At 35.9% G+C, this 15,689-nt stretch overlaps 1 protein-coding gene across 2 annotated transcripts in view; it reads right to left on the bottom strand.

The window, feature by feature from the left end:
- Positions 1–3,077: 3,077 nt before the first annotated feature.
- The window catches only part of LOC140846653 (bromodomain adjacent to zinc finger domain protein 2B-like), a 115,523-nt gene continuing 102,911 nt past the window's right edge, over positions 3,078–15,689 (bottom strand). For both annotated transcript variants that reach the window (XM_073224033.1, XM_073224034.1), the window contains 5 exons: positions 12,463–12,773; positions 11,940–12,075; positions 3,956–4,092; positions 3,534–3,683; positions 3,078–3,271 (listed from right to left, as the gene is read on the bottom strand). In XM_073224033.1, coding sequence (XP_073080134.1) covers positions 3,145–3,271; positions 3,534–3,683; positions 3,956–4,092; positions 11,940–12,075; positions 12,463–12,773 — 861 coding nt within the window. In that variant the 3' untranslated portion in view covers positions 3,078–3,144. The remainder of the gene's footprint in view (positions 3,272–3,533; positions 3,684–3,955; positions 4,093–11,939; positions 12,076–12,462; positions 12,774–15,689) is intronic.

The following is a 15,689-nucleotide window of genomic DNA, read 5'->3' as shown; positions in this document are numbered from 1 at the left end:
TCCTAGAGAGACCTGGATGTTACATGTGATATATCCCTGTGATGGAGTACCTTGCAGCATCAAAGTCATTAACTAGATGTATATATTTTATTCAACTTGAAACAAAAACAGAATGAGGTTTATAGTATAATGCAACTGATAAGTCTAAAAACATTGCATGTACATATATTCTTCACACTATTTTTTTAAATTTTAAGGTTATTGATATACTCATAAAGGTTTCAAATGAAAACACAATGTGGTTACTACATTCACTCATATCAAGTCCCCACCCATACCCCAAGGCAGTCACTGTCCAGTAGGGTAGTAAGATGCCACAGATTCACTATGTGCCTTCTGTGCTAAACTATTTTCCCCGTGACCCCCCCCACACCATGTGCACTAAACATAATACCCCTCGATCCCCCTTCTCCCTCCCTCCCCACCACCCCTCCCCCCTCTGGGAACCACTAGTTCCTCCTTGGAGTCTGCTGGTCTTTTGTTCCTTCAGTTTTGCTTCGTTGTTATACTCCACAAATGAGGGAAATCATTTGGCACTGACACTACTTTTTTTTTTTTTTTTTTTTGTGAGGGCATCTCTCATATTTATTGATCAAATGGTTGTTAGCAATAAAATTCTGTATAGGGGACTCAATGCACAATCATTAATCAACCCCGAGCCTAATTCTCAACAGTCTCCAATCTTCTGAAGCATAATGAACAAGTTCTTACATGGTGAACAGTACAAGGGCAGTCATCACAGAAACTTTCACTTTTGACCACACATCATGAACTATAAACAATCAAGTCAGATATTATTCATTTGATTTTTATACTTGATTTATATGTGAATCCCATATTTCTCCCTTATTATTCTTTTTTTAATAAAATGCTGAAGTGGAAGTTAGAAAACATAATTTAGTGCTGTAAGAGGGCAAATGTAGATGATCAGGTCTGTGCCTATAGACTATTAATCCAAGCTAGACAAGGGCAACAAAATATCCACGGATGCAGATTTCTCTCAAAATGAGGGGTGAGGTTCTAAGCCTCACCTCTGCTGATCCCCAATTTCTCACCTGATGGCCTCCCTGTGACTGTGCCTGTCTTAGGTTGTTCCTCCCTTGAGGAATCCTACCCATCTCTGACTAACCAGTCATCTTCCGGGGCCATACAGGGAAATGTAAAGTTGGTAAGTGAGAGAGAAGCAATATTCTTTGAAAAGGTTAGCTTTTTACTTCTTTACAGATTTATGCCCTGTGGCTTCTATGCCCAGCATTTGACAATACCTATTTTTAAAGATACATGTTGCTAAATAAATATATAAAAGGTTGACTGGAAAGACCTTAAAGCTATCTATATATGGGGGAAGGAAATTGAAGAACTCAAGGAAATTAGAGGAATTACCTCAATTTTATGTAGTTGAGGTTTAAAAAAAAATGTCTTTTTTTAAGACAGATGCACCCCTATGTTTATTGCAGCACTATTTACAATAGCCAAGAAATGGAAGCAATCTAAATGTCCATCAGTAGATGAATGGATAAAGATGATGTGGTACATATACAAATGGAATATTATTCAGCCATAAGAAGAAAACAAATCCTACCATTTGCAACAACATGGATGGAGCTGGAGGGTATTATGCTCAGTGAAATAAGCCAGGCAGAGGAAGACAAGAACCAAATGATTTCACTCATATGTGGAGTGTAAGAACAAAGAAAAACTGAAGGAACAAAACAGCAACAGAATCACAGAAAGGGGGCCTTACAATTAGCATGTGTAGTGGGGGGGACAAGGGGAGGGCTGTACAACAGAGAAGACAAGTAGTGATTTTACAGCATCTTACTACGCTGATGGACAGTGACTGTGAAGGGGTGTGTGTGGGGGACTTGAAGGGGGGGAGCCTAGTGAACATAATGTTCTTCATGTAACTGTAGATTAGTGATACCAAAAAAGTCTTTTTTTAAAGGCAGAGTTATAAAATGGCCCAAGCAAGCCTAAGAGATCTTAGTGAAATTCCCAGTAGATAAGGCTCTACTAGTTTCCCTGTGTTGTACGACGGTCATATTTCTCTGGAAAATTTTGATTCTCTTAAAATACCTCCCTGAACTTCTAGTTGAAATTCATTTATTTTAACAACACAAACTTCATTTCTTAAATGGAAATACTTAAGATATAAATAACGTTGAAAGAAGCCCACAAATAAAACTTACAATAAGGAGTAAATGATTGATACCAGATTTCCTTGTTGAGGATGTATTTAATGAGAGGCTAAATGAATAGGATTTTAAATTTTTTGAAAAGGTATTGGGGGTGGAAGAAATGGAAAAAAGGAGCACAGAGGGGGTCCCCGCATAAAGTACCAAAGGCAGATTAGATTCCCTCATTTTAAAATTAGTGCTTTTAACAAATTTCATTTTGAGGTTGAAACAAGGAAAAGAGATCATTGTGCATTTATGATAACTTAACTCTTCTGAGTTCAAGATATCCCCATACCCATAGATAAATTTCACCTGACTTTCACTATGGCTAACAACTAAATAAATATTACTTTTTTCTCTACATATTATTTCAAATTGCTGCTACCCTGGGTCTGACAGCAGAGCGCTCACTGGTCACCATTCATTGGTCACCACTTGCATGGCAATCGAAATATAAACTTGAGGGGAGGCCAGGGTTCTATAACTCACAGAGCAATCAGGACTAAAATGATGATGGTTAAGGTTAAAGCCTCATTCCTCTGAATGAAAGTATGTTGTGTATACTTGTAATTGTGCGGTAGCAGAGGCTTTGGAAAACTTTTGTTAGTTGAGGAGAACCGTGATAGAGGTTTGAGGATATACTCAACCTAGGGCACCTTGAGTACAAGTCAGTCAGAGAACAAATGATACACACATGTACAGTGACAATGATTACTGGACCAACTGCCATTCTCATACCATGCCCACTACTTCCTGCACAGCTGCTCCTGCTGAGTATGTGCCACCAGCGATGAAAACACCAGCCCAAAGTAGCCAATACGCACACCAAGCTTTCCTTTTTTCAGGGATATTGTATTTGTTTAAAAGAAAATGATCATTCTTGAAAGACTGTTCTGTGTGTGTGTTTAACCACTTTATTTCTTGTTGATGAGACCCCCAGATACCAGACATGTTATTATAAAGCTTCTTACACACTTTTAATAAAAACGTGTCTTCCATTCCTGAGGCGGAAACGCAGACGACTCCATGTGCTGCACTCCGGCAGTTCTACAAAAGGCCGTGCATCTTCATGACTGTCCATTTCAGTAAGAGTACTAGAGAAAGTAATGTTTGAAATCAATATCCATGCTTGAGTTATCTACCTTTAGTAAAAGTTTAGTTTTCATTCTCTTCCAAGTAAAGACAATGCAAATTAATTCATAAAAACACATGAAAGAATAGTACAGAGTTGACATTACATAGGAAAATTCCTATTTACACAAACGGTCATAAAGTCACTTTTAGTATGGTGGAAGGTTTCTAAACAAATACAATGGGATGTTATGAATATATAGGACAGGGGAACAAAAATTATACCTGGAAAGAGTCACATCAGAGTGGTCTTGCTTCATTTTCTTTACAGAATTAAAGCTTTCCTGGTTTGGTAAGTTACTGAAGGTGTTTTCCTCTCTTTTTCTTTTTTTCATGTCTTTATTGAGACGAGTTTGCATTTTAGTAAGGCTTGTACTAGAGAAAATAATGTTTGAAATCAATATCCATGCTTTAGAGTTATCTACCTTTAGTAAAAGTTTAGCTTTCATTCTCTTTCAAGTAAAGACAATGCAAATTAATTCATAAAATAAGATGAAAGGATACGTTTACTTATAGTACAGAGTTTACATTACATAGGAAAGTTCCTATTTACACGGTCAAAAAGTCACCTTTAATATGGTGGACGGTCTTTAAACAAATACAATGGGGTGTTATGAACATATAGGACAGGGGAACAGAATTAATACCTGCCAAGCGTCAGGTCAGAGTCGTCCTGTTTCAGTTTCTTTCCACGAGAACAGCTTTCTTGTTTTACTCCAGTACCGCAGGTGTTTTCCTCTATTTTCCTTTTTCTGTCTTTGCGGCCCATTTTCAGTGAACTTGCCTTTAATTAAAATAAAAAAATAATATATGAGGTATAGGAAAATAACTGTCTATAGACATTCTATTATTTTAAATTATGAAACTCTGACAGAATAAACAAAAAGAATACTCTTTCTCACCCAAAAAGTTGATAGTTTTATTATTTTCAAGAGAGATCTATGAATTTGATCTCCGATAATACTAGGCTAAAATCTAATGATGCATGAAAACTCTAAAGGATTCTTAAAACTTGAAGATGTTGATCTCATGGCACCATGTTTGGTGCTACAGAACTTAGCAGTTTTCCTTTAGACTTTGAACGAATCAAAGATACTATTCTTTTGAATGAACTGTATGTCACTAATTGAATGAATTTAAAGACTATCCTTTAGAGCACAGTATAATTAAGAACAAAGGTGAATATACATAGAAATATAGAGATTACTAATAAGAAAGTTGAGGAGGTTATTAAAAAGGTAGCCAAAACATAAAAGAAGGCTCATGAAGTGTCAAATAGGAAAAAAAAGTCTTTTATAAACGCTCAAATCTTCTGGGAACTGTTATTTTTCTCAAAAAAGCATTTGCTGTTAAGAAGAGAGTTCCAGAAACTTGTGGTTCCCAGGTGTGAACAAAGCAGTGTTATTAAAGATGAGGAGAAAAAAAAAAGATGTGTTTTTGGGGAAAACAATAAAGAAATAGCATAAAATAGATCGTATCTGGAATTAAAGTGTATGAATGCCAGCTATGCTCTGTCAGTAATTAGCTATGGAACTTTGTAAAAAAATATCTGTGAGGCTCTGTTTGCTTATCTGTAGAAGAAGATAAGTCACTCAGTTGGTAAGGTCATTCTAGCTCTGAAAGTATATGGAAAAAAACAAACGAACCCCATGTGGCCCTTATGTAGTCTAACAATTTGTAGGCAGCACATCAATGTAACAATGAGTACCCACCCTCCTCCCAACATCCCCCAATTTAGAAATTGGGAAATAAGCATCTATTTTGAGAATTAAAGTTACAATGAATATAATAGATCAAAGAAGAGAAATACGCAAGGTCACTGGTAATATATGGTTTGTGTTTTGATTCTCTACAATAGCATTTATCTTCTTTTAGAAAATTATTTACTCCTTACTCAGACTGTAAAGAAATCTTCAAAAAAAAATCTTAGAATGTGGAGTTAGATATTCAGTCTAGCCCTAATTAAATGTTGCCTATATTCTTGAACTGAACTTGGCGGAAAACATTTCTTTAGAGTATTTTGTATCAATTTGCTTGAGGATTTCATGATTCTTTTAGCAACATTTTTTAAAAACTGCTTTTAAGCAATTACAATTATTTGGTTCTCTATTGGGATGTTAAATGCATAATTGAGTTATTTTAATGGATTAAAATATGGCAAACTATAAATCTAACACCTTTCCCATATCATATCAAAGAATCACTACCTCTTGTCACTGATTGAAATAATTAAAATGTTTTACTAAGTCTCCTCTCCATTTAGTTTATTAATTTTTACTCAATAAAATCTGATTGAGTTTTCATAATATACTGAGCTTTTAGAACCCCCAAATCATTAAAACAAAGAGAAAAGAGAATGCTGAATATATAATGAGGAAAAAGTCCATTTAATTAAGACTAAGTTAGACTGAATAGTTGTCTTACATAAAAAGAACATTTCATGAATAATGGGCTAAAGCTTCTAGTTCCTATTTGAACTAAGATGTTACCTGAGATCATTTTCTAACAACACTCACAGTAAGAAAACATGAAATTTAAACCACAGAATTCAAAGACTTTTGTTACAAAATGGTGGTAAAGTCTCTGTTTCTTTAATTATTGATGCTTGTCAGACTACTTCATTAGATTGTGCACATAGATACATTTTTAAAAACCAGCTTTTATTCAGTTACCTGATTACTTTATTAGACAGATATTTTCCTTGCACCCTTTCTACCTTGTTAGAAAGCACAGAGGACCTTCAGTATGTCTTAAGCAGGACCTATCAGATTGTACATACCATCGCATATTTGTTTTTGTACATTTATGTATCAGAAGTTGTAAAGTGGTGGCTCACAGACCGTAAATAGCCCACAGCACGTGTTGTTACTGTGTTTGGCTCATAATGCTTGTAAAAATTCTAAATTTGTTGCCAACATTTAACATTTGCGAGGACATGCATCAAGATCCATAATCTTGAAATATTGGTAGATCCTAGAACACTGGACCTACATGTCTACGTGACAACAATTGGCAGGAGTTGAGCGATGACTGACACTTAAATGGGGGCATAACTTCCCTGTTTGCCATAGTCTCAACTCTTCTGTGTTATTTGTGTGGCTTTCATAGGCATTGACTTTGAAACTTCTTGTGTGTGTGAGTGTGTATAAATACGTATACATACACACACAAGGCTTTTTGATTCTATGTATATATCTTGGCATAAATATGTACATACACACAGGATAAAAATACTTAATCACAATAATGTGTATAGAAATAGCCAATGGAGTACAAGGTATACAGCATAAAAATTTGCAAATAACCATGAATTAACTAGGAAGATATTTCTAAAATTTAACTTTAAAAATCCTTATAAATCAAAATAGAATGTTTACTTTTTATTGCTACAAGAAATATAACATCTAATTCACTACATTTAAAAAACTAAGAAGAGAGAGGCTCAGAAAGCTGTATTTACATAGGACTTGAATGAGGTTATAGATCTTTGTATCTCTTGGTCTATACCCTGAATGAGAGATAGCCAGAATACTATTTAACCAAATTTATCGAAACAGAAATCTCCTATAGCCTACCAGATGATTCCCCAGGACTTAAAACCCTAATTTGTTAGTAATTCATAAAGTATTAGAGAAACTTTCTATAGCTTGACTATGACTAAACTAAAAGATAATTCATGTACAACCAATAAAGGTTATTATTTAACTATAGTTGACTATACATGACAAAGATGATCAAGTAATAAGAAAGCAACTTAGTAAATACGATGCCATGTGAGACCCTTTGCATTTTGTAAAACAGTCTAAAATACCATACACATTAATATAAACGTGTCACAGAACTTTAAATTCATGAAAATATTTACACTTGTGACCTTATTTTATCTTTACAAATCCTCGCCAGGCAGATGCTATCCCACTTTACAGATGATAACCCTGAAGCTAAGAAAGCACTCCAATGCTTATCGATCAAGAAGGTAAGAAAACCAGCACAGGAAACTGAAAAGGAGCAAAGGCAGAAAGAAAACCAAGTATGGTACTAGAAGCCAAGTGAAAACAGGGTTTCAAGGAGGGTGTGCTCTGGAACTGATGGGTGGGTCAGAGGAGGCCTAAGCACTGATCCCCAGACTGACGAATGGCCACGATAGGAGCTCTTTCAGAGAAATTGTGAAGGTGAGAATCTGACTAGAAAGAGTCCCAGAGTGACTTGGAGAAGAGAAATCAGAGAGAATCAGAACAAAGCTGTCCAGCAGGAGTTATTCTGTAAAGGAAAGGAGAGAAATGCGGGAAGTGGATGCAGGAGAAGTGAAGCTGAGAAGAACCCAGGGGGAGGAGGAGATGCTGATGCAGGTGAAGAGAACAAGGGGGTGGGATCTGAGGCACAAGATGGGAACTGGCTTAGGGAGGGGCACTAGAGCATGGCACCGAGAGAGGGGTTTTTGTATGACTGCAGTCTGATAATAAGCATATGCATTTTACGTCTCTTGCCAGTCACATTTAAATTAGAACTGTGAAGGCTCCTACCTATTGGTTAAAGCAATATGATAATATAGCAAAAAGTGAGTTGGCCAAATTATCAAGTAAGGAGTACGAAGCGTAAGGGGCAGCGTGAACTGAGGGCCAGGCTCTTTACTAGATGTTCCCTCCTTCGGGCACTCTTCTCCCTGTTTACTCGCCTGACCTCATCACTACCAGCAGCTACCTTTCCATAAACTCAGTCCCAAACATCCGCCTGCCCATTGCCTCTTTTCTTTCCAGACCATTCCCTTTAGCACTTGAAACTACTGTGCTAAAGGAAGGCAGATACAAAAGGGAAACTATTTTATGATTCAGTTTATATATAATGACCAGCAGAGGTAAATCCGTGGAGACAGAAGGCAGATTAGTGGTCGCCAAAGGCTGAGGGAGAAGGGGGAGGGTGACAACTAATGGGTACAAGGATACTTTACGGTCATGAAAATGTTCTGGAGTTAAATAGTGGTGATCATTATATAACTGAATATATTAAAAACCACTGAATTGCACACCTAAAAAGTGAATTTTATGTGAATTCTATCTCAAAAAAATCCTCACAAAACTCTGTAACTCTATTTTGATCTGGCCATTAAAAGGTTCAGTTTCCAATCCCTCTTACATATGACAAGGCCGTCATACATACTGCCATAGACCTAAGGTTACGGCTGCATCACGTATAACGGCCCTTGTCACAGCCATCACAAAGGAGGAGCAGTTCTTCATTATCGCCCTTTTGACAGATCTGGCAGTACTATAATACATGAGAAATCATTTAAAATTAATACTATTATGAAGAACAGTTATTGGAATATTAAACACACCGTAATTCCTAATTCATATTAGTAATGAACATTCTGCTTGCTAACAAATATACAGTAGCCATACACATCTATGTATCTGTCGTTACACAGATGGGGTGAGCAGTTCAGTTGGGGTAAATGCACATTTCAGGTACACTGCAAAGAACAAAGCTACAGGTTGAATGCCTGTACACACTTTCGAAGCATGTACACATTAACATATAAAATAATTAACATGACATTAGAGCCCATAAAGCAATGAATGGCTTTAATACAGGGTGTGTAAATTTTTTAATACATTTCATTTTTTCCTTATCTTAGCATCCTCATGATCTCCTGAGAAAGAAATGAGTTAAGAGTAATTTTCAAGATCAAAATTAGGAAACTTGTATTGTTATCAGAACTATGTGTAATAAAAGGATATTCCTATATTTTGACTAAAATTGTCCACCCATTTGTGATTGATTAAAAAATCAAACACGTCCAACCCAGGAAACTTGGGGAAATCAAACCAAATCAAACAGGTGACACAAATGCAGAAAATGGACCCTACAAAATGATTTCTAAGGGAAAAAAATTACATAAAAATTAAACCAAATAATTTAAGAAGTCATAGATTTTCTAGAACTAAAAATAAAATTTCTCTCTTGAGAAATTTCTAATACCATTAAGAACTTTAAAATTTGTAAAGACAATGCTTTTTCCCATGCATACATACTCTGTATAACCAGTTTCACAAAGGGAAAGGAGGGAAGTTGACAGTAAAAACTTTCAAGATGCCTTTAAAAAATAGTAAATAGTAACATCATGTATTTTGACACTTCGTTTATACTCCCTGTCACAGTAGAGAATATCCTGCAACCAGTATTTTCAAATAATGAAAAGATTTAAACTATGTTATTTATACTAATTGAAAGTTATGTATTCATATATTCTTATAAGCAAAATAGCTTAACTATTCAAACTTAACTTCAATACAACACTAAGTCTTAATCCTCAAAGTCTAAAGTCTTATATAACAGTATGTACACTCATGATAGCTTAAGAATCTTATCAAAATAGCAAATACAAAACTATTCAATTTAGTAAATACCTATCAACTATATGAGATACATATGTAATACTAAAATTGGCATGTGTACTAACAGCAAAAGCTGCAGTTTAATGTTTCAACAGTTTTATTTTATGACCCTTCCTAATACCATACCACTAAATATGGTATTATTTCTCCAAAACTGAGTTACATCATTACACGTTCTATTGTAAAAATACTCAGTGCAAAACATTTGGAAGGTTATACTTCAACCCCTCTAACAACAAATTTAATTCATGAATATTAAGTAAATTGTTTTCTAAATATACTAAAAATACCATGAAGTCTGTTTTACTTCACACATTTTTCATTTAAAAATAAAATTATTTCCTGACACTTACTAGGAAAGGGTGACAGATATCAAGCTCATATCACTTTTGAAAAAATCACAGTAAATAGCTCACAATATGTTAGAGCAAATGTATTAATATTGGTTTTAACTCCTTTGCTGCTACAGTAAAAAATAGTAGATGTTGCCTACTGTTTAATATTAACAACAATATGAAGAACACCCTGGACAGAAAATTATCTAGAGGCAAACTATGTCAGCTCCTTCTTTCCTGGTAAGGCTGGTGCCTGGCAAATGGGTACTTCTAAAGGTATTGAGAAACTTAAACATCATGCTAGGACTTACGAGGATTCTTATAGGCACTGTTGCATCTAACTAAAGGTTACAATGTACTCATTCATCTTGAACATGAAACTCTGCCTTCTTTTTAAGGTAGTTTCACAGCAAATACTGTATTATTGAACATTAAAAAGAGAATTATGAGAGATGGTGTTAATGAGAAATGTGTATTAATTATCTGGAAATGGTTATGAATTTCCAAAAATAGAAAAAATTCTGTAAATTGTAGGAAGTAAGTATACTACAAATAAACAGCTTTTGGTACCAGTTTTGTTTTTTTGTGTAAAAGTTGGAACAAAACTGACCACATTGTGATGATTCTCTTGGTGGATTAGAAAAATGACCATTCAAATTTAATTGTGTTGTAGGAATTCAATATTTTTTGATCATTATAGCCTAGATTCCACCAAACATATTTGTCCAACGTGACTTTAAAACTGATTTTAATAGTTTTTACAAGAAAATATTTTTACCTGGTAAAAAATGCTACCAGATGAACTGGACACTGTCTTAAAACTCATGGTAAATTCTGGTCTACACTGGGAAAGACTGAAATTTGAGGATATTGTGAAAACTGCAGATTCACTATTCTGTGGACATTTTAGGAAGAATTGAAAAAATACAGAAGAAACCGAATTTATTTCTATAGAATGAATAAGGCCTTCAGTAATATAAGCACAGAGATGAGAATGAAGGAAAGAATGCGAAATTATTGAAGGATCACTTCTTTTCTTTGGGGAATGACTAGTGTTGAGTAATCTTACTTCCAGTCATTCATGCAGACAAATGTCAAATGTTTGAATGTTAAAGCTAATCTATAATTTAAAAGCAAATGGTGAAGCAATTCACAAAAGCCTATGTATAATAAATATTTCTCTATGTGATAAGAGACAAAAGGGACACAGACATGATTTAACACATAATATTTGGTGCCTGGTACAAAACAGGGGTCACTACATGATAGTGACTAACTGGGCTCAAACACAGAAGATGAAAAAAATTTTTGAATTATTAGAGAAAAGACTTAAAAGATCTACTTTTCATGTGAACTGCATCTGATGTCAAATACATGATATCACTGGATAAAGTAAGAGCTCTCTGCTTATTTTGTATTTATTATCTAAGAATTTCTTAGTATTAAAAAAATTAAAATTGATAAAAACATAAGGAACATTTTAGGGATGCAATGAATGTATACTACAGGTAATGTTAGCAACTGCCATGTTTACGAAAGCAAAAGAATATCGGGATTAACAACTTCAGAATATTTACATTAACAACTATTATGATTAGATTAACAACATAATTAACTATTATGCTGACTGAACACAGAAGACAACTTCAGTCCATTATAAACAATATCTAAAGGAGGGAAAAATCGAGATTAAAAGATAAACACATTTGATAGATTACTTCAAAAAGTTCACAGCAAGGAGGAAAGTATCAAACCATATAGCATTTAAGAATTAAGAAAACTCAGGTACAGCATACATTATTCTGACAGTAAGAAATGTAGAATTAAGAAAAATCTGGAGGTTGGGAAAAAAACAGGACAGAGTAAATTAGTTATAGTATTTCTTAAATAAAAACACTTACAGCTTTCATAGTTGATTTTTCCCATGCTATGGATTTCTGTAACTGCTGAATGCACAGGGCCACCTGTGCAGCACTGCGAGCTGCTGATAATGCCCGTCGCCAGACCCTGAGACCGGGAACAATATCCTCTTCAATTCTGCATTGAAATATAGAAAAATTAAGTAGGTCATGTCCACACTTACGGTTACTGAATCTGAAACAATCATCACACTGAAAGCCAAGTGATGATGAAACATGTAACAGCCGATAAGTATAAGGTTTAAGCAACTAAATTTGATGTAGTGCACAGACCGTGGCTACGTGCCTCAAAGCTTAGTCACAATCAGGTAAATGTAAGATCACTTTGCAGGATTATCAACACACATAACAAAAGAAAAAACATTTTTTACAAAGCACCATGCAAATAGCATGATCCATGTGGATCACAGACATACAAGAAGATACACAGATAACAGGCAAGAGAAAATAGGCTCCAATTAGCAAAGAAGCACAATAATTTTTCAAGTTAATTTCAATAACCTACCTGTCATCATCACCACTAGTGGATGGTGCAGGAGCAGGGCCAGTAACTGTGCCCACATTATCCAGTTTGATCTGAATGGTGGTACATAAGGGGCTCTTCAGATACCTTCTTTCAATGTTTCGCTCCAGCTCAGACAGCCTGGTTACAGCTATATCTAGGGGGTTGTCACTCTTCCGCTCTAGCGCATGCGCACTGCTTCCTTCTTCGCCAGTAAATTCTCCATCGTGCTCCTTGCACAAGCTCGAAAATGACTTATGTTCAAAATAGACCAAGTCCTCCCTCTCTGATGCGGGCTCTGGACACATCCAACCCTATATATCAAGAGAGTAATGTGATTACGGTTTCCTCTTAAAATGCCTGACAGGTGAGTTACCTTTACTTAAAATACAGCAGCCGACACCAACAGACCTCAAGGATCATTACATTACTGAAAGTTTTTACCTTGTGTTTCCTAATGGTAGGTAAAAATAAGAAAATTATTAAAAAGTTAGAAGTTTGAAGAAGAAAATTTAACAACTTTTGATATTATGAGAGGTAGAGTGGAGATCAGCAAAGTATTCTGAGGGACTCCACACTAACAGCTTATTCTTTCACGGGCCCCTTTAAATGGGAATCTCTCGACAGCAGGGACTTTGTGTCTCCTGTTCATTTTCATTCCTTCAGCCACTCCTCCTGAACAGGCCCTTGTACTGCCCATCCTGGCCTCAGGGGCTCCGCATAAGCTGCTGCATTTGCCTGCAGAGCTTTTCCCCTTTCCTCTGCACCTCGTTAGTGACTCCACTCATCCTGTGGCCCTCACGTGAGAATTTATTTCTTCAGGGAATCCTTCCCTGACCTCTTTTAGGAGGTAAGCCTCTCTCCTACAGTCTCTCCTAGAACCATGTGATATCCCATACCTGTGGCAGTCACAGTTTGATACTGCTGTGATAATTTAATTAATATCTTTCTACTTCCTAAATTCCCTGAGGGCAGGGACCATGTCTACTTTTACTCATTTCATCTCCAGCAGTGGGAAGGCAAATATTAGACACTCAAAATATATGTTGATTGAATAAATGAATGGTCTTATCATTCAGCTTGCTTACAATGATCCTTTGGCTCAAAGCCCTTCAGAGTTCCTAATGCTTAGTAGAGTCCAGTTTTACCATGACATTCAAGTACCTCAATCTTCCTCTTTCGCTCATATTCCCATTCAGGCCTCCTACCCTCTGATCAAACTCCGTGACTTGTCACACCACAAACATGTCCTGAGCTTCCTGGCCCTGGTGTTCTGCCCAGTTACTGACTCTTCCCAGCGGCACCCCTTGTTCTCTGTCACAGCCTCCCCGCCTTCGCCCGTTCCATCTACACTTCTGCAGGCAATCTTCCCTGACCTTTCCCCTGGCCCCACCAGAATCGGGGTATTCCTGGCCTGAATTCATGAACGACTTTGTATGTCTTCATAATCCGTTACTAGATTCTGCAGGGCTGTATACATGTATTATTGCCCTATTGTACGGAATGCTTTCTGAGGGCAGAAACTACATTTTATTCAATTTTGTGGTGTCCACTCTGATGTAGAATAGGTACTTTGTAAAAGCATATTAAGTAAAAAGTAGAATGAACATGATCCTTTTTATTAAATCTCTTTAGAGATAATTATTTTTCTTATATATCAGAATATTTCCTCTTACCTCAAGAAAATAGTCACATTTAGAAAGTATGGATGAATTTATAAAGGGTACATACACATTACTGCATCATATATGTCATAACAAATGAACCTGAGTCCTGTATTTTGGAAGGGATCCAAAATTGCTAAATCAAGGGAATCCTATAAATGTAATATATCTTGATTTTTTCAAGGCAAAAGACAAGAAAATGAGGACTAGATTGGATTTTGAGAAGGTGGATGGTTGAAAATTGTCTGCAAAGCCCTGTGACAGACACAGCTTGCCATCTCAGAAAAGGTCCTCACTGCCACTGTCCAAGGGCTCTCTATATTTGGCTTGTCATGTTAATATACTTGTGAACAGCTTGGTTCAACTATTAAATATGCAGATGACTTAACTAGGAAGGAAGTTTAATATTCTGTATGACACGACTGTGATAAAAATAGTTTCATATGCTGAAAAATATATCCAAATGAAATGAATAAAAATAGAACAATGATAAATGTAAATTTCAGCTTTGAAGTTTAAGCAACCAATCAAAGAAATATTGGATGTGATACAACACACTTAAAAGCACAATGAAAGATGCACAAGGATTTTTTTTCTAATAATGCACACTCAGTGAAGCAACGGTATGGTTCGGATGTTAAAAAGCTAGTACAAATTGGCATGAAGCGAAGTATAGTGCCAGCTTAAGGGAAGTGAAGTCCCATGAGCACATCAGGCATCTCTGTGTACAGTGAGGGGTACATTTTAAGAATACAGACACGTGTTTAATCAGAAGACAATCGTGCGCCTGGAAACCATTCCACGGGACCGATGGCTGAAGGAATTATTCTGCTTATAAAAGAGAAAACTGAAGGAGAGACACAGGAGCTGTGTTTACAGGAGCTAGAAGAGTAATTAGACTTTCTACAGATCAGGACTAGATTCTTGCAGATTTTCCTAAAATATAAAACAGAATTTCCATATTATCAGCAATATTGAAAATAGAAATGAATGCACCTAAGTAGTACCAGGCCACCTGCTTAACATGTCTTCACAATGGCTAGTTCCCAGGGCCGACCACATAAGTATTTTGTTTTTAGGAAAAAAATCATTAAATCTTTTATAGATGGTAAAATGTTTTGTGGTTATTTCCATCACTTGTTGTTTTAGATTCCTCAAGACTAATATAATTACAATTCATTTCTTTAAAAAATCCATAATAATCCCATAATACTGTATTAATAGGATGCTAGAGCATCTCACTTAAAAAACCAATTTCATTTATCTTAGCTGGTGAGCACAAGGGCAAGAACATCTAAGCAGTCGGTAATGTGATAAGGTCAATAGACCAAGATCTCAGTATGTCGCCGGGAAAACGTTAGGCCCACGCTGAGTTTACAGACAATTTCAAAAAGCCGATGATCTGCTTTCCCAACCAACGGCCACCTAGAACCGGCAAATTAAACCCAGAGGGGGATGGTTATGGGAGGAAAGCAGGGACAGTAGAACCAACCAAATTCAAACCAGCAAGTAGTAACAACCAACCATGAGAGATGATGAAGACAGACTACGGAAAGCAGATGTAGT

Source organism: Manis javanica, chromosome 16, assembly GCF_040802235.1.
Source record: "Manis javanica isolate MJ-LG chromosome 16, MJ_LKY, whole genome shotgun sequence".
In the NCBI taxonomy this organism is placed as follows: Eukaryota; Metazoa; Chordata; class Mammalia; order Pholidota; family Manidae; genus Manis; species Manis javanica.
The sequence above is the reverse complement of the archived record's forward strand: the minus strand, read 5'-3'. Positions and strand labels throughout refer to the sequence as shown.